Raw genomic sequence first — 23,234 nt, forward strand, 5'->3', positions numbered from 1 at the left:
AGCGGAATTAAATTCAGGATGAATTTAATAGAACCTAAAACATTTTAAATCCTCTTGCAACGGAAAATAAAATTATGGGTCATGTCCATAGTTTCAGTTTCAGTCCATTTTCTCCCATTTGGTGCCTAATGAACATGACCCTGATGATAACAACCCCAAGATGACAATTCTGAAAATACAATAGGTTCGTGCTTTGTATATGTCCTATAGACTATGAGCAAACTGACATTTCCTGGCTATGGTCCTATTGGATATAGACAGAGCTAATGACTAGTTGGCTAGTGGCCCATATATCTATATGGCTGTGATTATAGTGTTTCAGTCAGAGAACCAGGTGCAACTTCTCTTCTCATGTCAGTGATATCAATGCAATTGCATAGTGGAGATGAAAGCAAAGCCCATAATAGGCCCTGTCAACAAAGAATCTAAGTGCAACCATTAAGGCTTATACAGTATAGACGAGGCACAGAAACACACACAAGCATGTGCACGAACAAACACGCATGTACACACACACACGAACAGAACAGACATGCACGCATGCATACACAAACGCGCGCACACACACACACACAAACACACACACAAACAAGCCCTCCCCACACACAGACTCTCTCTCTCTCTCTCTCTCCTTAAAGTGAGGCCTACGGCAGACACATAACAGCCCACTGCAGCAACAGTAATTCCTTTCTATGTAATGACACAAAATCCTATATTGTTCTATTTGCAATCACATGCCTCAGTCCCCCTATACCAGCCCCACCAACCAGAGACGAGCGCTAAGGCCTGCCATCCTCCTTGTCCGCCCACCTTTCTACCCGCCTTTCTATACACCTTTTTTTCAGCCTTCCTGCCACTGATTACCAGCTGATGAATCTGTAGCCCGGGGCTGTGTGTAGAGCAGCTAACCACAATCAGCGTCATTGCACTAGCTGCCTGCCTGCCTGCACCACAGAACAGCACAGAGTACAGCCTCCCCTCCCCCATTTCCTTCTCCCGCTCCTTGTTGCACACTGCCATTCACTGCCACTAGGAGGCAGTGGTTATATGAAATTAATGACTTTCAAAGAGCGCTGGTCTACTGCAGTAAACTACAGGGAGATGGAGAGTGATGGAGAGGGTCCGAATGTAGTCCGGGTGGAGAGAGAGAGCACAATACTCCTGAGAGACCTAACCTTTTAAACTGAGTCATTCATCCTGACTTGGAGACCCCGCTGTTTGGTACACATCTGTCTATAGGAGAAAGATAGACAGACAGACACAGAGAGTTAGACAGACACAGAGAGAGAGATAGTCACAGAGAGAGAGACAGACAGAGAGGGAAGGAGAGAGACAGACAGAGAGGGAAGGAGAGCGAGAGAGAGACAGAGAGCGAGAGAGAGCGAGACAGAGAGCGAGAGAGAGCGAGAGAGAGAGCGCGAGAGAGAGAGACAGAGAGCGAGAGAGAGAGACAGAGAGCGAGAGAGAGAGACAGAGAGCGAGAGAGAGACAGAGAGCGAGAGAGAGACAGAGAGACAGAGAGCGAGACAGAGAGCGAGAGAGAGCGAGAGAGAGAGCGCGAGAGAGCGACAGAGAGCGCGAGAGAGCGATGCAGAGAACGAGAGAGAGATGCAGAGAGCGAGAGAGAGATGCAGAGAGCGAGAGAGAGATGCAGAGAGCGAGAGAGAGAGCGAGAGCGAGAGCGAGAGAGAGACAGAGAGAGAGACAGAGAGGGAAGGAGAGAGAGAGACAGAGAGCGAGAGACAGAGAGCGAGAGAGAGAGAGAGAGAGCGCGAGAGAGAGAGCGAGAGAGAGAGAGAAAGCCTGGGCCTCCCCCCTCGCACGGCCACAGCTGAGCATGTGACTTTCCACATACAGGGAGCTTTTCCACTATTTTGCAAGGAGAAGGAGAAGTCTACTCCTAGTAGATACAAAAAAATATATGAAATGTTTAAAGCGAGATTCGCTACTTCCAAAGCGGAGTGGTATTTTTTTTTTAAAATATCTCCACTGATCTGCAGTTAACGCAGTTAAGATAGAAACAGATTGTAAAAGGTGGCTGAGTAGAGGACTGCTGGTACAGGAGAAGTCTAGAGCAAGATATTCCAAGCCTTACCGGGTCATAGATAGGAAGGTGGATAACAGTTATTATTATCATCTCAATGGGCAGCTCTGGTAAGGTGGTTGGAATGATGTCATTTTAACCAGGGATGTTTGTCCACAGGGATGAAAGTGTCGCAGAAAATTGAAAGGAAGAAATGCACGAGGAAAATACATTCCGCTGAAATGGTTTGACGAAGGTGTGGGACACGTCAGTGCTCCACGCTGGTCGGTGACACCTTGACAGCTGCAGTGTCAAGTTAAGACATCGACGCATGTGGTGAAGCCGCTGCCTTTTTTCACCGTACTACAAGAGCCCATGTTTAGGCCTTCAGTAGAGCTCGGCAGCTGGTGTTGTGACAGAAACAGTAGAAACAGCAATAGCAGGAGTAGTATAATGCCACTTCAATAATGTTTACATACAGTTGAAGTTGGAAGTTAACATACACTTAGGTTGGAGTCATTAAAACTCATTTTTCAACCACTCCACAAATTTCTTGTAAACAAACTATAGTTTTGTCAAGTCGGTTAGGACATCTACTTGGTGCATGACACAAGTAATTTTTCCAACAATTGTTCACAGACTGATTATTTCACTGTATCACAATTCCAGTGGGTCAGAAGTTTACATACACTAAGTTGACTGTGCCTTTAAACAGCTTGGAAAATTCCTGAAAATGATGTTATGGGTTTAGAAGCTTCTGATAGGCTAATTGACATCATTTGAGTCAATTGGAGGTGTACCTGTGGATGTATTTCAAGGCCTACCTTCAAACTCAGTGCCTCTTTGCTTGACATCATGGGAAAATCAAAATAAATCAGCCAAGACCTCAGGAAAAGAAATTGTAGACCTCCATCAGTCTCCTTCATCCTTGGAAGCAAATTCCAAATGCCTGAAGGTACCACGTTCAACTGTACAAACAATAGTACACAAGTATAAACACAATGGGACCACGCAGCCGTCATACCGCTCAGGAAGGAGACGCGTTCTGTCTCCTAGAGATGAATGTACTTTGGTGCGAAAAGTGCAAATCAAGAACAACAGGGGCTGCTGTTTGGACAAATAATGAATTCAGGGGCTTTAACACAGTCGGCATATCCTTGGCATGACTATTGTCACAGATTCAGGGACAAAACTGATCCTAGATCACACTTAATATGTACATACTGTATGCTTTGGGAATATGTATTGACTGTTTGAACTGAAGATGTTATTAAGGGCTATTTCCGTCACGTTCAACTGATATGAGGTATGCGGTATACTGTAGCTACATCCCTTCTGGGTTGAAACACATCTGAGAACAGGGTGAGCCATTATTGATAGTTTAGAGAGAGCGAGAGAGCGAGAGAGTGAGAGAGCGAGCGAGCGAGAAAGAAAGGGATGGAGAGAGAGAGCTCTAGACCAAGAGAGAAGGATGCGCCTTGGACCCTGGTTCTGGCGTTGCTCATTAGTGGAACAGGAACCTCAGTACCTCTGCCCAGTCCTCCGAGACAACGAGACACAGAGGAAGAGAGAGGGAGAGAGAGGGAGTGAGAGACAGAGACAGAGACAGAGACAGAGAGTGAGTGAGTGAGTGTGTGAGTGAGAAAGAGAGAACTGAAGATGTTATTAAGGGCTATTTTCATCATGTTCAACTGATATGAGATATGTGGTAAAGTGTAGCTACAGCCCTTCTGGGTTGAAACACATCTGATAGTAGGTGAGCCATTATTGATAGTTGTAAGAGAAGGAGAGAGAGCGAGAGAGAGAGCGAGAAGGAGAGAGAGTGAGAGAGAAGGAGAGAGAGCGAGCGAGAGAGAGAAGGAGAGAGAGCGAGAGAGAGATAGAAAGAGCTACAGAGAGAGAGAGAGAGAGAGAGAGCGAGAGAGAGAGAGATAGAAAGAGAGAGAGAGAGCTACAGAGAGAGAGAGATAGAGCGAGCGAGAGAAGGAGAGAGAGCGAGCGAGAGAGAGAGAGCGAGCGAGAGAGAGATAGAGCGAGAGACCAGGGGTTCTTAAACTTTTTCAATTCTGTGTTTTCCTGGGACCCAAGCTTAGGAAAATATGCAACTATACATACATACAGGTACATTTCATTGCCCTTATGCATGAAACAAATGCAATATAGACAAAAACAAATAATGAAATTAAATATCCATAGAAATATCTATTAATGTTTATTTTCCCCATTAAAAACACTCTTACATATCTGTCTAGGTTGGAACTGTTGCTGTTAAAATACAATAAATATTTTTCATTCTGAATTGTAATAAACGGATTGATCACATCACACAGATGAATAACAGAACACACACACAGGCTTGTTGATAGTGCAACCCTAAGTAACAGTACAGATTCAAAATAATCAGGCCTACTGTACATCTTACTGTAGAAATTATTGTTTGATAGAAAGTCTAGGTTGGAACTGCTACTGTTAAAATACAATACAGATGTTTTATTCAGAACTGGAATAAACTGATTGATCACATCACACAGATGTAGACCAGAAAACCCCCACACAGTCCTAATGAGAGCATGTCTATTCTGGGCTCCGTTTTTGACAGTACAATACTGAGGTTATGCTCAACCTTGAAACTGTTTCTGTACTTGTTTTTTAAGTATGCCAGAGTTGAGAACCCTGACTCACATAGGTATGTGATGCCAAACTGGACCAGAACATCTACTGCTCTCTCAGTCAGGCAGGAGACCACTTCCTCCTGCTGTAGATGAGCAACCCAGAACTGTGTTTGCCTCGCTTCAGTTTATTCCAGTTAAGAATAACAATTATTGTATTTTAACAGCAACAGTTCCAACCTAGACTTGTTTTCAACAATAATTTATACAGTAAGATGTACAGTAGGCCTGATCATTTTTCATATTCATCTGTACTGTTCCTAGGGTTGCACTATCAGCAGCTAGCTTGCTTTGGCGAATGTTACCTATTAACTGTGTACAAGGCCAGGGGATTGTTTGAAAGTGAAACTCACATCTACTACTATGAGAGAGAGTACTCCCTTATTTCTGCTTATCATCACCTGTTATAAAATGACAACAATGCCTTGCTAGCTGACTCACTTTCCACTGTCGAAGCACTGTTTCATGAAGCATTCTGCCCTGTTCTGAATGAACTCCCTGGGTTAACCATCATGCTGTGGATGTTTGGTCAGGACGAGTCGTTTTTATGAATTTGTTCGTTATGAGAGACTCATTACTAAGCACTTTCCCGGACAAAACACATTGTGGGCGCTCCTCATAAGTGTGTATGAAAGAGAGAGAAACTCATCGCTGTATACGCGTTTCATTACAATTCATGGCTTGAACTACAGCGCTGCATCGTGTGTGTTGCGGAGTGATCTTCAAGAAAACTGCAGAAAAAAAGATCTGGTAAACCGCGAAGCACACGGGCATCTCCCTCTCACACTCGCGCAACTGCCAAACTGAGCAGAGACCGCTGCTAAGCAGAGAGCGCAGATGCACTTGGCCAAATCAATTCCAGTAATTCATGAAATAATTATACATTTACTCTGACACGTCGCGACCCACCATTAACAAGTCCTCGACCCACTTTGGGTCGCAACCCATACTTTCAGAAAGGCTGCTCTAGACCAAGGGAGAATGATGCGCTGTGGACCCTGGTTCTGGCGTTGCTCATTAGTGGAACAGGAACCTCAGTACTTCTACCTAGAGGGAGAGAGTAAGAGTGAGAGAAAAAAACTCATTTCTATTAATACTACAGCGACGCTAGCGGCTTCCTGGAAAGACACTGCCGTCCATGGAGAATACCCGTTATCTCCGGTTCTCACTTTGTTTGCATTCCAAATGGCACCCTAATCCCTTTATAGTGCACATCTTTTGGCCAGGCTCCATTTGCCTCCAACAAGGCTCTGGTCAATAGTAGTGCACTAAATAGGGAATATGGTGCCATTTGGAACAGATCCTTTCCTTTGTTTCATTACCCCCCAGCGTGGTTCCCTATTCCACTTCCCTGACAGGACACCTCCCTGCACCCGACATCGCTGCACTTGCCTATCGATTGGTAGATTTGGTCTGTAGCCCCCTTTGGCCCCAAGACATGCCCGTCCACCAGATAGCACAGACAACCATTATTTTAGGACAGCATCCATTCACACTTCCACTGTATGGGTTTCCACATAGAGCAGGGGTAATTGAGATAGATCAGAGTAGGCAATGCAGGGTCTGGACCATAATTACCAATAATCACCCATTCTAGACATTCTATTTCTAAGGACTGAGGTTGATGTCCTGAATACAAAGAGCGATAGATACACATTACACTGACAAATTATTAATGACTAAATGCAGATCATGTACATCTTTGTAATATATATGACCTTTGGAGCTAAACATATGAATGCTCACACTTACACCAAGACCTGTAAAGCAAAGCCTTTGCTGTGTGTTGGCCCCAGCTCCTAACATACTACTACTGTACAGTTACTGCAGCAGGCTGGGGTCCCACTTAGAGGTGGCACTTGTCACTGTGTTGTTATGTGTTAACAATAAAGACTACCGTTCCCATAATGCAACGCACCATGCACATAGTGATTGTTAGAATACCTTGCATAGCTCCACACCAATGTAGTTAGCTAGCTCAATCATCTTGTTATTAAAGGTAGCTAAACCTACGCCCCCAGCTTGAGCACGAGCCCAAATCAAAGTATGCGAAACGGATGCGTACTCCGCTTGTACACATTTCAAAGCTTGTATCGATGCAAGCTTCAATAAAAAAATATTTTGATTTATTTCACCTTTATTTAACCAGGTAGGCAAGTTGAGAACAAGTTCTCATTTACAATTGCGACCTGGCCAAGATAAAGCAAAGCAGTTCGACACATACAACAACACAGAGTTACACATGGAGTAAAACAAACATACAGTCATTAATACAGTAGAAAAATAAGTCTATATACAATGTGATCAAATGAGGTGAGATAAGGGAGGTAAAGGCAAAAAAAGGCCATGGTGGCGAGGTAAATACAATATAGCAAGTAAAACCCTCAAATGGTAGATTTGCAGTGGAAGAATGTGCAAAGTAGAAATAGAAATAATGGGGTGCAAAGGAGCAAAATAAATAAATAAATACAGTAGGGGAAGAGGTAGAAGTTTGGGCTAAATTATAGATGGGCTATGTACAGGTGCAGTAATCTGTGAGCTGCTCTGACAGCTGGTGCTTAAAGCTAGTGAGGGAGATAAGTGTTTCCAGTTTCAGAGATTTTTGTAGTTCGTTCCAGTCATTGGCAGCAGAGAACTGGAAGGAGAGGCGGCCAAAGGAGGAATTGGCTTTGGGGGTGACCAGAGAGATATACCTGCTGGAGCGCCTGCTACAGGTGGGTGCTGCTATGGTGACCAGCGAGTTGAGATAAGGGGGGACTTTACCTAGCAGGGTCTTGTAGATGACCTGGAGCCAGAGGGTTTGGCGATGAGTATGAAGCGAGGGCCAGCCAACGAGAGCGTACAGTTGGTGGGTAGTACTGTATATGGGGCTCTGGTGACAAAATGGATGGCACTGTGATAGACTGCATCCAATTTATTGAGTAGAGTATTGGAGGCTATTTTGTAAATGACATCGCCGAAGTCAAGGATCGGTAGGATGGTCAGTTTTACGAGGGCAGCATGAGTGAAGGATGCTTTGTTGCGAAATAGGAAGCCAATTCTAGATTTAACTTTGGATTAGAGATGTTTGATGTGAATCTGGAAGGAGAGTTTACAGTCTAACCAGACACCTAGGTATTTGTAGTTGCCCACATATTCTAAGTCAGAACCGTCCAGAGTAGTGATGCTGGACGGGTGGGCAGGTGCAGGCAGCGATCGGTTGAAGAGCATGCATTTAGTTTTACTTGTATTTAAGAGCAGTTGGAGGCCACGGAAGGAGAGTTGTATGGCATTGAAGCTCGTCTGGAGGGTTGTTAACACAGTGTCCAAAGAAGGGCCAGAAGTATGTAGAATTGTGTCGTCTGCATAGAGGTGGATCAGAGACTCACCAGCAGCAAGAGCGACATCATTGATGTATACAGAGAAGAGAGTCAGCCCAAGAATTGAACTATGTGGCAACCCCATAGAGACTGCCAGAGGCCTGGACAACAGGCCCTCCGATTTGACACACGGAACTCTTTCTGAGAAGTAGTTGGTGAACCAGGCGAGGCAATCATTTGAGAAACCAAGGCTATTGAGTCTGCCGATGAGGATGTGGTGATTGACAGAGTCGAAAGCCTTGTTCAGGTCAATGAATACGGCTGCACAGTATTGTTTCTTATTGATGGCGGTTAAGATATCGTTTAGGACCTTGAGCGTGGCTGAGGTGCACCCATGACCAGCTCTGAAACCAGATTGCATAGCGGAGAAGATGCGGTGGGATTCGAAATGGTCGGTAATCTGTTTGTTAACTTGGCTTTCAAAGACCTTAGAATGGCAGGGTAGGATAGATATAGGTATGTAGCAGTTGGGGTCTAGAGTGTCTCCCCCTTTGAAGAGGGGGATGAACGCGGCAGCTTTCCAATCTTTGGGAATCTCAGACGACACGAAAGAGAGGTTGAACAGGCTAGTAATAGGGGTTGCAACAATTTCGGCAGATCATTTTAGAAAGAAAGGGTCCAGATTGTCTAGCCCGGCTGATTTGTAGGGGTCCAGATTTTGCAGCTCTTTCAGAACATCAGGTGACTGGATTTGGGTGAAGGAGAAATGGGAAAAGCTTGGGCGAGTTGCTGTGGGGGGTGCAGTGCTGTTGACTGGGGTAGGGGTAGCCAGGTGGAAAGCATGGCCAGCCGTAGAAAAATGCTTATTGAAATTCTCAATTATAGTGGATTTATCGGTGGTGACAGTGTTTCCTATCCTCAGTCCTTATTCTCCATGGACTTTACAGTGTCCCAGACCTTTTTTGAGTTTGTGTTGCAGGAAGCAAATTTCTTCTTGAAAAAGCTAGCCTTGGCTTTTCTAACTGCCTGTGTATATTGGTTCCTAACTTCCCTGAAAAGTTGCATATCATGGGGGCTGTTCGATGCTAATGCAGAACGCCACAGGATGTTTTTGTGTTGGTTAAGGGCAGTCAGGTCTGGAGAGAACCAAGGGCTAAATCTGTTCCTGGTTCTAAATTTCTTGAATGGGGCATGCTTATTTAAGATGGTGAGGAAGGCATTTAAAAAAAAATAACCAGGCATCCTCTACTGACGGGATGAGGTCAATATCCTTCCAGGATACCCGGGCCAGGTCGATTAGAAAGGCCTGCTCGCTGAAGTGTTTCAGGGAGCGTTTGACAGTGATGAGTGGAGGTTGTTTGACCGCTGACCCATTACGGATGCAGGCAAGGAGGCAGTGATCGCTGAAATCTTGGTTGAAAACAGCGGTGTATTTAGAGGGCATGTTGGTTAGGATGATATCTATGAGGGTGCCCGTGTTTACGATTTTGGGGTGGTACCTGGTAGGTTCATTGATAATTTGTGTGAGATTGAGGGCATCAAGCTTAGATTGTAGGATGGCTGGGGTGTTAAGCATGTCCCAGTTTAGGTCACCTAGCAGCACGAGCTCTGAAGATAGATGGGGGGCAATCAGTTCACATATGGTGTCCAAAGCACAGCTGGGGCAGAGGGTGGTCTATAGCAGGCGGCAACAGTGAGAGACTTGTTTTTAGAGAAGTGGATTTTTAAAAGTAGAAGTTCAAATTGTTTGGGTACAGACCTGGATAGTAGGACAGAACTCTGCAGGCTATCTCTGCAGTAGATTGCAATATGACGCAACCAAGTAAAAAAACAACACAACATTTATTGAAACCATTATTTGAGCTGAAGCAAGAGAAAATAAACTCAGACTTTGGCATGAAATGTCACCCATTCACATCTCATATGTTGCCTGACTACATATTGCATCTTGAAAACGTTAATAAATACATTTTGTGTTCATTTTGGCATGTTTACCTGATTTTGGCATGTTTACCTGCCTACAATACCCACTGTAGTCTGTGTAGATTGCAAGCCCATAGTAAGTCAATAGGGTGAACTGGCTAACTACTACTGTTAGCTAACTAGCTTGCCACAAAAAATGTGTAGCTAACTACCCATGAAGAATTGACATCTACCTTGCATAACATTAGTTTTAGGTCATTTTTAAACTATCTGGTTAACTTGAATATTACAATTCATATATAGCTAGCTGATAGTTATGAAATAAAACTTTGTGCATATCTTGTTTTGTCTCTATTGCCATTGTTCTGGCTGGAAGAAGGTTCAGTGAATGGGTAAGTCCATAGTAAGGCAATAGGGTCAACTGGCTAGCTAGCTAGCCATTAAGAAGTGGTAGCTAGCTACCCACAAAAAAATTGACATCTACCTGGCATAACATTAGTTTTAGGTCCTGTCAGAGCTGCTAGGAGTACTGGGTGGATGGAGTCAAGCGCAGAGAGCAGGTTTCAAGAACGTGGATTTATTTTCCAATACACAGGGAAAACGATCATGCCCTAAAACACACGGGCGCATGAAAAGACGAGTCCAAAAACACCGGACTAAACTGTTCCGAGAAAATAACAAAATCCACATTACAAATCCAACACCAACATAACAGAATACAAGCCCGCACAACAGCCAGCGGGCTACCTGCCCTTAAATAGCCTACCCACCAAACTAAACTCAAAACAGGTGCACCCAATCAGCCCAAACTAACAGAAACAAAAAGAAAAGAATCGATGGCAGCTAGTAGGCCGGTGACGACGACCGCCGAGCGCCGCCCGAACAGAAAGAGGCACCATCCTCGGCGGGATTCGTGACAGTACCCCCCCTCTGACGCGCGGCTCCCGCAGCGCGCCGACCCCGGCCTCGAGGACGACCCGGAGGGCGAGGCGCAGGACAATCCGGGTGGCGACGGTGGAAATCAGCCAAGAGGGAAGGATCTAAAATGTCTCTCCCCGGTACCCAGCACCTCTCCTCCGGACCGTACCCCTCCCAGTCAACGAGGTACTGCAGGCCCCTCACCCGGCGTCTCGAGTCCAGAATAGCTCGTACAGCGTACGCCGGGGACCCCTCGATATCCAGAGGGGGCGGAGGGACCTCCGGTACCTCACCTTCCTGAAGGGGACCAGCTACCACCGGCCTGAGGAGAGACACATGAAACGAGGGGTTAATGCGATAGTAAGAAGGGAGTTGTAATCTATAACACACCTCGTTTATCCTCCTCAGGACTTTAAATGGCCCCACACACTGCGGCCCCAGCTTCCGGCAGGGCAGGCGGAGGGGCAGGTTTCGGGTCGAGAGCCAGACCCTGTCCCCTGGTGCGAACACAGGGGCCTCACTGCGGTGGCGGTCAGCGCTCCTCTTCTGCCGCTCACTGGCCTGCCTGAGAGAGGCCTGGACTGCCCGCCAGGTCTCTCTAGAGCGCTGTACCCACTCCTCCACCGCAGGAGCTTCGGTCTGGCTCTGATGCCACGGAGCCAGGACCGGCTGGTACCCCAATACGCATTCAAATGGCGACATGTTAGTTGAGGAGTGGCGGAGTGAGTTCTGGGCCAACTCTGCCCACGGGACGTACCTTGCCCATTCTCCTGGCCGGTCCTGGCAATACGACCTCAGAAACCTACCCACTTCCTGGTTCACTCTTTCCACCTGCCCATTACTTTCGGGGTGATACCCAGAGGTAAGGCTGACCGAGACCCCCAGACGCTCCATAAACGCCCTCCATACCCGGGACGTGAACTGGGGACCTCGATCAGATACGATGTCCTCCGGCACCCCGTAGTGCCGGAAGACGTGGGTAAATAGAGCCTCCGCAGTCTGTAGGGCCGTAGGGAGACCAGGCAATGGAAGGAGACGACAGGACTTAGAAAACCGATCCACAACGACCAAAACGGTAGTGTTCCCCTGAGACGGGGGAAGATCAGTCAGGAAATCTACCGATAAATGAGACCATGGCCGTTGTGGAACCGGGAGGGGTTGTAACTTCCCTCTCGGCAGGTGCCTAGGAGCCTTACTCTGTGCGCATACCGAGCAGGAAGAGACATAGAGTCTCACGTCCTTAGCCAAGGTGGGCCACCAGTATTTCCCCCTAAGACCCCGCACTGTCCTCTCAATCCCCGGATGACCCGAAGAAGGTAGTGTATGAGCCCACCGAATCAATCGATCACGAACACCAAGCGGTACGTACCTAAGGCCAGTCGGACACTGGGACGGCACAGGTTCTACCCTCAACGCCCGCTCGATGTCCGCGTCCACCTCCCATACCACCGGGGCCACCAGACACGAGGCTGGAAGGATGGGAGTCGGATCGATGGGCCGGTCATCCGTGTCATAGAGACGAGACAGCGCGTCGGCCTTAGTGTTGAGGGAACCTGGTCGGTAAGAGATCGTAAATCTAAAACGAGTAAAGAACATGGCCCACCTAGCTTGACGCGGATTCAGTCTCTTCGCCTCTCGGATATACTCCAGATTGCGGTGGTCAGTCCAGATGAGAAAAGGGTATTTAGCCCCCTCAAGCCAGTGTCTCCACACCTTCAGGGCTTTTACCATAGCTAGTAACTCCCGGTCCCCCACATCATAGTTCCGCTCCGCCGGCTCCAGCTTCTTAGAAAAGAAAGCACAGGGACGGAGCTTCGGTGGTGTGCCCGAGCGCTGTGATAGCACGGCTCCAACACCAGCCTCGGACGCATCCACCTCCACTATGAACGCTAACGAAGGGTCCGGATGCGCCAACACGGGAGCCTCAGTAAACCTTGCCTTCAACTGGTTGAAGGCTCCATCTGCCTCGGCCGACCACCGTAGACGCACCGGCCCCCCCTTCAGCAGTGAGGTAATGGGTGCCGCCACTTGGCCAAAACCCCGGATAAACCTCCGGTAGTAATTGGCAAACCCTAAAAAGCGCTGCACCTCCTTTACCGTGGTTGGAGTCGGCCAATTACGCATGGCGTTAACGCGGTCACACTCCATCATCACCCCCGAGGTGGAAATGCGATAACCCAGGAAGGAAACGGCTGGTTTGGAGAACACACATTTCTCAGCCTTGACGTACAGGTCATGCTCCAGCAGTCGCCTAAGCACCCTGCGCACCAGGGAGACATGCGCGGCGCGTGTGGCAGAATAGATCAAGATGTCATCAATATATACTACCACACCCTGCCCCTGCAAGTCCCTGAGAATCTCATCTACAAAGGATTGGAAGACGGCTGGAGCATTCTTCAACCCATACGGCATGACGAGGTACTCATAGTGGTCTGATGTGGTACTAAACGCTGTTTTCCACTCGTCTCCTCCCCGAATACGCACCAGATTATACGCGCTCCTGAGGTCCAGTTTTGTGAAAAAACGCGCTCCGTGGAATGATTCCATCGCCGTAGCAATGAGAGGTAGTGGATAACTAAATCCCACTGTGATTGAATTTAGACCTCGATAATCAATGCACGGACGCAATCCTCCCTCCTTTTTTCTCACAAAAAAGAAACTCGAGGAGGCGGGTGACATGGAGGGCCGAATGAACCCTTGTCCCAGAGCTTCCGTGACATATGTCTCCATAGCCAACGTCTCCTCCTGTGACAATGGGTACACGTGACTCCTGGGAAGTGCAGCGTTCTCCTGGAGGTTTATCACGCAATCCCACCGTCGATGAGGTGGTAATTTAGTCGCTTCTTTCTTACTAAAAGCGATAGCCAAATCGGCATATTCTGGGGGAATGCGCACAGTGGAAACCTGGTCTGGACTCTCCACCGATGTGGCACCGATGGAAACTCCCACACACCTACCTGAACACTCATCTGACCACCCCTGAAGAGCTCCCTGTCGCCAGGAAATGAGGGGATTGTGAATGGCTAGCCAGGGAACCCCCAACACCACTGGAAACCCAGGTGAATCAATAAGGTAAAAACTGATCTGCTCCCTATGATCCCCCTGGGTTACCATGTCCAGCGGAATCGTGGCCTCCCTGACCAGCCCTGACCCTAACGGTCGGCTATCTAGGGAGTGCACGGGAAAAGGTGGGTCTATCTGCACCAGCGGAATACCCAACTTACGGGCGAGTCCGCGATCCATAAAACTCCCAGCTGCGCCTGAATCGACTAGCGCCTTATGCTGAAGAGAGGGGAAAAACGCAGGGAAAAAAATAACCAAAAACATGTGACCAACAGGGAGCTCTGGGTGAGTCTTGTGCCTACTCACCTGGGGTGGCCGAGGAGTATTCCGCCTGCCATCCCGACTCCCAGATGGACTCCTCCAGCACCGGTCCGAAGTGTGTCCTCTCCGGCCACAGTAGGTGCAAGAAGAGCCACCTCCTCCGGTCCCCCTAGATGCAGCTCCTCCCAACTCCATTGGAGTTGGAGTGGGAGGGCTGGGAGGTGGAATGGACAGGACCCCCTCTGAACGCCCGCGGGCAGCTAGCAAGTTATCTAGTCGGATCGACATGTCTATCAGTTCATCGAGGGAGAGTGTGGTGTCCCGACAAGCTAGCTCCCGACGGACATCCTCCCGGAGGCTGCAACGGTAATGGTCTATTAAGGCCCTGTCATTCCACCCCGCACCAGCAGCCAAGGTCCGGAACTCTAAAGCGAACTCCTGGGCGCTCCTCGTCTCCTGTCTGAGGTGGAACAGACGCTCACCCGCCGCTCGGCCCTCTGGTGGGTGGTCGAACACAGCCCGAAACCGGCGGGTGAACTCCGCGTAATGGTCCCGAGCCGAGTCTGGGCTGTTCCAGACTGCGTTGGCCCAGTCCAGGGCCCTCCCCGACAAACAGGAGACAAGGAGGCTTACACTCTCCTCACCCGAGGGAGTCGGACGCACGGTAGCCAGGTAAAGCTCAAGCTGGAGCAGAAATCCCTGGCAACCAGCCGCTGCTCCATCGTACACCCTCGGGGGGGTGAGACGCAATGTGCTGGTCCCAGCCGATGACCCTGTAGGAGTGGGTTGTGTCGTCTGCAGGGGAGCTGAAGGGGGCGTCGGGAGACCACTCCTCTCCCATCGTTCCATCCTCTCCATCATCTGGTCCATCGCTGACCCGATACGATGAAGGACAGCTGTATGATGATGGACACGCTCCTCCATAGTTGGGAGAGGGGTGGTCGCTGCTCCTGCTGACTCCATATGGTGGTGCGGGCTTCTGTCAGAGCTGCTAGGAGTACTGGGTGGATGGAGTCAAGCGCAGAGAGCAGGTTTCAAGAACGTGGATTTATTTTCCAATACACAGGGAAAACGATCATGCCCTAAAACACACGGGCGCATGAAAAGACGAGTCCAAAAACACCGGACTAAACTGTTCCGAGAAAATAACAAAATCCACATTAAAAATCCAACACCAACATAACAGAATACAAGCCCGCACAACAGCCAGCGGGCTACCTGCCCTTAAATAGCCTACCCACCAAACTAAACTCAAAACAGGTGCACCCAATCAGCCCAAACTAACAGAAACAAAAAGAAAATAATCGATGGCAGCTAGTAGGCCGGTGACGACGACCGCCGAGCGCCGCCCGAACAGAAAGAGGCACCATCCTCGGCGGGATTCGTGACAGGTCCTTTGGTCATTTAACTAGTTTGACCATTACGATTCACATGTAGCTAGCTGATAATTATGAAGTTAAATGTTATGCTTTGTGTATATCTTGTTTCGTCTCTATTGTCATTGTCCTGGCTGGAAGAAAGTTCAGTGAATGGGAGGTGAGGTGTGTGTGAGGTAATACAGTAGGGGGAGTGCGAGTGCTTCTCAAATGTATTGTTTTATGCGCTCTCCATACTCTTGTCCTCACAAGAACGGACTCAAGAAAACGTCTTCGGAGAATGCACTCGGAGCAGGAGAGTGTGGAGTACGGCAGTATGCATATTGAGAAACACCCATGGTGTCAGAAGTGGGATTCAAACCCACGCCTCCAATGTAAGCAAAGGCACCTCATCCACTGACTCTTAGCCTCTCATTCCTATGTGACAACATAAGTGCTGTTATTCACTCTAAATCTCTAAGTCTATTATAACTCCCTTCTAATCAATATAAGCACAGCCTCCATTTCTCCTTCCAATGGCCCTTTACGGTGTGAGAATCTGAAAGAATTGGACCACTATAAGTAATATGGTTGTAACTTACCATGGCCTCTGAATTGCACCTATTCACTCTTTTCCGATTTACGAGTGCCTATGGGACAGAGACCTGCAACTCCCGGTGCCCTTGGTAAATCCGTCCCGCAAGTCAATTTAATGTGCCCCCCCCCACGGTTACGACATCAACATACACCTGTGACATGTAAATATTATTTCCATCTCTCCATTTACTATGTAAAGCACTTTGAGCTACTGGAAAAGCTTTGAGGCGCTATACATTGAGTGTACAAAACATTAGGAACAACTTCCTGATATTGAGTTGCACCCCCTCAGAACAGCCTCAATTCATCAGGGCATGGACTCTACAAGGTCTTGAAAGCGTTCCACAGGGATGCTGGCACATGTTGACCCCAGTGCTTCAGTTGTGTCAAGTTGGCTGGATGTCTTTTGGGTGGTGGACCATTCTTGATACACACAGGAAACTGTTGAGCATGAAAAACCCAGCAGGGTTGCAGTTCTTGACGCACTTAAAAGCCACTTCCCCCCTTGTACACATATACACAATCCATGTCTCAATTGTCTCAAGGCTTAAAATTCCTTCTTTAACCTGTCTCCTCCCCTTCATCTACACTGATTGAAGTGGATTTAACAGGTGACATCAGTAAGGGATCATAGCTTTCACCTGGATTCAATTGGTCAGTCTATGTCGGGGAATTTATATACTGTATATATTTTTTATTTTGTATACATGTTTTATTTAACCTTTATTTAACTACTAAGTCAGTTAAGAACAAATTCTTATTTACAATGACGGTGAAAAGAGCAGTGTTTGTACGGTTTTGTACAATCAGTGTATAAATCCAATAAATGATTAAGTACCATTACAACGACTTACCACACTGTCAGTGACAAACTAAAGGTCAATTCAGTAGTATGATGTAATCATACACAGTGGAGCGACTTCCTGATTGCATTAAGACTTAAAAAGGTACACGTCATCATATACATCATCACACACAAATGTAAGTACTCACCCCGGTCCGTATCATAGAGGAAGACAAACTTGTTCCAGTCGTAGTGATCGAGTAGCGAGAGCAGCGCCCCGCGGATGGAGGGCCGGAGCTGCAGCGTGAACTGGCTCTCTCCCTCGGTGGGGAAGCTGGGCGTGATGAGGGAGATGTGCAGCGCCCCGCAGAACGACGTCAGCGTGTGCACCGAGCGCTTGTCGTACAGGCCAAAGATGGCGAATACGCCCCGTGAGTACTGCGAGCAGACTGTGGAGGAGGTATGGAAGGGGGGAAGAGAGAGAGAGAGAGAAAGAGAGATAAGTTAGTTACTGAATTAGTTTACTAAACATTTGAATCTCTTAAAGGGAGAAATGGTGCATGTAAGAATAGACCGCGAGAGAGCAGACAGTGGTAAAGAGAGAGAGACACATTGCAGATAGTTCACCAACCCATTCAAATCCCTACAAGAGAAGCCCTGTGTTGCCTATGGAATAACATCTACCCAAAACATCCACAAAATATCACATTTCCTCTAATGTTTCCATCTTAAAACATGATTTCTAGTTTAATGAGTCTCTCTAACTCCTTTTGTCACCTCTCTCTCTTTATCTGCTAATAAACCAGTGGGTATTGTGATAAGATATGACCTGTAGGAGACAAACACCGGCTTTAATATGAAAAGCTATGTGTTATAAGTCTTTACATACACACTGCAGTTTCTGCTTAAGGCGCCTTAGTGTCTCGAGCCCTGATGCTATAATTGCTTGTGGGAACAGATAGACATGTTTTTTTTGTGGTTGTTTTATTGTTGCGACGCTGGGTTTGACAGCCTTATTTTTTCGTAGTGTTACAGTGTTGTTGGGAGTCCCTCTCTTTGCAGCATGTGAATGCCTAGGGCTGAAGAAGATATAGAGGAGAGGGAGAGAGCGACAGGGACAAAGTGAGATAGAAAGAGCGAGAGAGAAAACCCAGGCTTTGATGCCTTCTGAGTTTCTTCCTCCACTTGTTCTACAAACCATTAGACATAACAACGACACGTAGATGTGTCAACACGCTAGAAGCGAACACGCTAAAACAAACCACCACTGTCTCGTAACTCTATGTAACTCTCATTCTCCATCTCTCCTGAAGCAGAGTGATTTGCACATCATCAAGGCTTTCATGTGCCAGTCATGTAGGAGAAATTGAGCACCCACATACACTGTGCCAGCGCGCTGTGATACGTTGCATCATATTGTACCCTAACACATCATCCTGTAACATTGTGTGTTGCGTCCAGTGGTGTAGTGGAGGGTAAACACACCTAAACGCCACATACAGTACCAGTCCAAAGTTTGGACACAGACTCATTCAACGGTTTTTCTTTATTTTTTTTTTACTATTTTCTACATTGTAGAATAATTTCCAACAGTCTTGAAGGAGTTCCCATATATGCTGAGCACTTGTTGGCTGCTTTTCCTTCACTCTGCGGTCCAACTCATCCCAAACCATCTCACTTGGGTTGAGGTCGGGTGATTGTGGAGGCCAGGTCATCTGATGCAGCACTCCATCACTCTCCTTCTTGGTCAAATAGCCCTTACACAGCCTGGAGGTGTGCATTGTCCTGTTGAAAAACAAATGATAGTCCCACTAAGCGCAAACCAGACGGGATGGCGTATCGCTGCAGAATGCTGTGGTTGTCACACCCTGATCTGTTTCACCTGTCTTTGTGAATGTCTCCATCCACCTCCAGGTGTCACTGGTTTTCCTCATTAGTCCCTGGGTATTTATTCCGGTGTTCCCTGTTTGTCTGTTGCCAGTTCGTCTCGTCTTGTCAAGTCAACCAGCGTGTGTTTCCGTGCTCCTGCCTTTTCTTATCTCTTTTGCTAGTCTTCCCGGTTTTGACCCTTGCCTGCCTTGACTCTGAACCCGCCTGCCTGACCATACTGCCTGCCCTGACCTCGAGCCTGCCTGCCACTCTGTACCTCCTGAACTCTGACCTTATGATTTTTTGCCTGTCCACGACCATTCTCTTGCCTGCCCCTTGGATTATAATAAATTTTAGAGACTCGAACCATCTGCCTCCCGTGTCTGCATCTGGGACTCGCCCTGTGCCCTTATAGTGGTAGCCATGCTGGTTAAGTGTGCCTTCAATTCGAAATAAATCACTGACAGTGTCACCAGCAAAGCACCCCCCACACCATCACACCTCCTCCTCCATGCTTCATGGTGGGAACCACACATGCTGAGATCATCCGTTCACCTACTCTGCATCTCACAAAGACACGGCGGTTGGAACCAAAAATCTCAAATTTCGACTCATCAGAACAAAGGACAGATTTCCACCTGTCTAAATGTCCATTGTTTGTGTTTCTTTGTCCAAGCAATTATCTTTTTCTTATTGGTGTCCTTTAGTAGTGGTTTCTTTGCAGCAATTAGACCATGAAGGCCTGATTCACGCAGTCTCCTCTGAACAGTTTATGTTGAGATGTGTCTGTTACTTGAACTCTGTGAAGCAGTTATTTGGGCTGCAATCTGAGGTGCAGTTAACTGTAATGAACTTATCCTCTGCAGCAGAGGTAACTCTGGGTCTTCCTTTCCTGTGGCGGTCCTCATGAGAGCCAGTTTCATCACAGCGCTTGATGATTTTGCGACTGCACTTGATGAAACTTTCAAAGTTCTTGGCATATTGACTGAACTTCATGTCTTAAAGTAATGATGGACTGTCGTTTCTCTTTGTTTATTTGAGCTGTTCTTGCCATAATATGGACTTGGTCTTTTTCCAAATAGGGCTATCTTCTGTATACCACTCCTACCTTGTAACAACACAACTGATTGGCTGAAACGCATTAAGAAGTAAAGAAAAAAACAGTCCAGCAGTGTCACACCCTGATCTGGTTCACCTGTCCTTGTGACTGTCTCCACCCCCTCCAGGTGTCACTTATTATACTGTACATATACTGTACATCATTCATCACGCTGTCTCTGTCTATTCTTTCATTCTCTCTGTCCCCTGCTCGCTCTCGCTCCCCCTCTTTCTCTGTCTTTCCCCCCTCTCTCTACAGTTAAATGTCTATAGTTATGTCTAAGCTGCAGTGACAAACATGTTGTTGCTGACTAACACAGGGCTCAGACTGTCCAGTTGTCCTGTCTCTCTCCCTCTTCCTCCATCTCACTCTCTGTTTCTTCCTCTCCATCTCTCTCTCTCCCCCCTCTCTCCCCCGGAGATGAACAGAACCACTAACGAGCAGCCTGCTGTTATTTCCAATAAAAACAGACGAGCTACAATATCAACAACATCTCACACAACACACAGAGCCACCATCGTATCATTATAGCAGAACTCCACATGTGCGTCCCAAATGGCACCCTATTCTCTGGTCAAACGTAGCGAGATGAGTGATATGCCTTTAGGTGGAGGTAGATCTCTCTGTATTCCTGTGAGGGATATGCCTTTAGGTGGAGGTAGATCTCTCTGTATTCCTGTGAGGGATAATCAAATCAAATTTTAATAGTCACATACACATGGTTAACAGATGTTAATGCGAGTGTAGCGAAATGCTTGTGCTTCTAGTTCTGACCGTGCAGTAATATCTAACAAGTAATCTAACAATTTCACAACAACTACCTTATACACACAAGTGTAAAGGAATGAATAAGAATATGTACATATAAATATATGGATGAGCGATGGCCGAACGGCATAGGCAAGATGCAGTAGATGGTATAGAGTACAGTATATATATATATATATATGAGATGAGTAACGTAGGGTATGTAAACATTATATAAAGTGGCATTGTTTAAAGTGACTAGTGATACATTTATTACATCCATTTTGTATTACTAAAGTGGCTAGAGATTTGAGTCAGTATGTTGGCAGCAGCCACTCAATGTTAGTGATGGCTGTTTAACAGTGATGGCCTTGAAGCTGTATTGAGATAGAAGCTGTTTTTCAGTCTCTTGGTCCCAGCTTTGATGCACCTGTACTGACCTCAACTTCAGGATGATAGCGGGGTGAACAGGCAGTGGCTCGGGTGGTTGTTGTCCTTGATGATCTTTTTGGCCTTCCTGTGACATCGGGCGGTGTAGGTGTCCTGGAGGACAGGTAGTTTTCCCCCGGTGATGCATTGTGCAGACAACACTACCCTCTGGAGAGCCTTACGGTTGTGGGCAGAGCAGTTGCGGTACCGGGCGGTGATACAGCCCGACAGGATAATCTCGATTGTGCATCTGTGAACGTTTGTGAGTGTTTTTGGTGACAAGCCAAATTTATTCAGCCTCCTGAGCGCCTTCTTCACCACGCTGTCTGTGTGGGTGGACCATTTCAGTTTGTCTGTGATGTGTACGCCAAGGAACTTAAAACTTTCCACCTTCTCCACTACTGTCCTGTCGATGTGGATAAGGGGGTGCTCCCTCTGCTGTTTCCTGAAGTCCACGATCATCTCCTTTGTTTTGTTGACGTTGAGTGAGAGGTTATTTTCCTGACACCACACTCCGAGGGCCCTCACCTCCTCCCTGTAGGCCGTGTCCTGGTTGTTGGTAATCAAGCCTACCACTGTAGTGTCGTCTGCAAACTTGATGATTGTGTTGGAGGCGTGCATCGCCACGCAGTCATGGGTGAACAGGGAGTACAGGAGGGGGCTGAGAACGCACCCTTGTGGGACCCCAGTGTTGAGGATCAGCGGGGTGGAGATGTTGTTTCCTACCCTCACTACCTGGGGGCGGCTCATCAGAAAGTCCAGGACCCAGTTGCACAGGGTCAGGGTCTCGAGCTTAATGACGAGTTTGGAGTGTACTAAGGTGTTAAATGCTGAGCTGTAATCGATGAACAGCATTCTTACATAGGTATTCCTCTTGTCCAGATGGGTTAGGGCAGTGTGCAGTGTGATTGCGATTGTGTCGTCTGTGGACCTATTGGGGCGGTATGCAAATTGGATTGGGTCTAGGGTGTCAGGTAGGGTGGAGGTGATAAGATCCTTGACTAGTCTCTCAAAGCACTTCATGATGACGGAAGTGAGTGCTACGGGACGATAGTCGTTTAGCTCAGTTACCTTAGCTTTCTTGGGAACAAGAACAATGGTGGCCCTCTTGAAGCATGTTGGAACAGCAGATTGGGATAGGTATTGATTGAATATGTCCGTAAACACACCAGCCAGCTTGTCTGCGCATGCTCTGAGGACGCTGCTAGGGATGCCGTCTGGGCCGGCAGCCTTGCAAGGGTTAACACATTTAAATGTTTTACTCACGTTGGCTGCGGTGAAGGAGAGCCCGCAGGTTTTGGTAGTTGGCCATGTCAGTGCCACTGTATTGTCCTCAAAGCGAGCAAAGAAGTTGTTTAGCTTGTCTGGGAGCAAGACATCGGTGTCCGCGACGGGGCTGGTTTTCTTTTTGTAGTCCGTGATTGACTGTAAACCCTGCCACATACCTCTCGTGTCTGAGCCGTTGAATTGAGACTCTACTTTGTCTCTATACTGACGCTTAGCTTGTTTGGCGGAGGGAATAGCTACACTGTTTGTATTCAGTCATGTTTCCAGTTGCCTTACCATGATTAAAAGCAGTGGTTCGCGTTTTCAGTTTTGCGCGAATGCTGCCATCAATCTACGGTTTCTGGTTGGGGAAGGTTTTAATAGTCACCATGGGTACAAAATCACCGATGCACTTGCTAATAAACTCGCTCACGGAATCAGCGTATACATCAATGTTGTTGTCTGAGGCTATCCGGAACATATCCCAGTCCACGTGATCGAAGCAATCTTGGAGTGTGGAATCAGATTGGTCGGACCAGTGTTGAACATGACCTGAGCACGGGCGTTTCCTGTTTTAGTTTCTGTCTATAGGCTGGGAGCAACAAAATGGAGTCGTGGTCAGATTTGCCAAAAGGAGGGCGAGGGAGGGCTTTGTATGAGTCGCGGAATTTGGAGTAGCAATGATCCAGAATTTTGCCAGCCCGGGTCGCGCATTCAATATGCTGATAAAATTTAGTGAGCCTTGTTTTCAGATTAGCCTTGCTAAAATCCCCAGCTACAATAAATGCAGCCTCAGGATATGTGGTTTCCAGTTTACATAGAGTCCAATGAAGTTCTTTCAGGGCCGTCGAGGTGTCTGCTTGGGGGGGGGTTATACACGGCTGTGATTATAATCGAAGAGAATTCTCTTGGTAGATAATGCAGTCGACATT

At 47.3% G+C, this 23,234-nt stretch overlaps 1 protein-coding gene across 2 annotated transcripts in view; it reads right to left on the minus strand.

Annotated features, from left to right (window-relative positions):
• The window catches only part of LOC120044370 (glutamate receptor 4), a 203,514-nt gene that overhangs the window by 70,464 nt on the left and 109,816 nt on the right, over window positions 1–23,234 (minus strand). For both annotated transcript variants that reach the window (XM_038988995.1, XM_038988996.1), the window contains exon 3: window positions 17,102–17,341. In XM_038988995.1, the coding sequence (XP_038844923.1) occupies window positions 17,102–17,341 (240 nt within the window). The remainder of the gene's footprint in view (window positions 1–17,101; window positions 17,342–23,234) is intronic.

The sequence above is a fragment of the Salvelinus namaycush genome, chromosome 3 (genome assembly GCF_016432855.1).
Source record: "Salvelinus namaycush isolate Seneca chromosome 3, SaNama_1.0, whole genome shotgun sequence".
Taxonomy (NCBI): domain Eukaryota; kingdom Metazoa; phylum Chordata; class Actinopteri; order Salmoniformes; family Salmonidae; genus Salvelinus; species Salvelinus namaycush.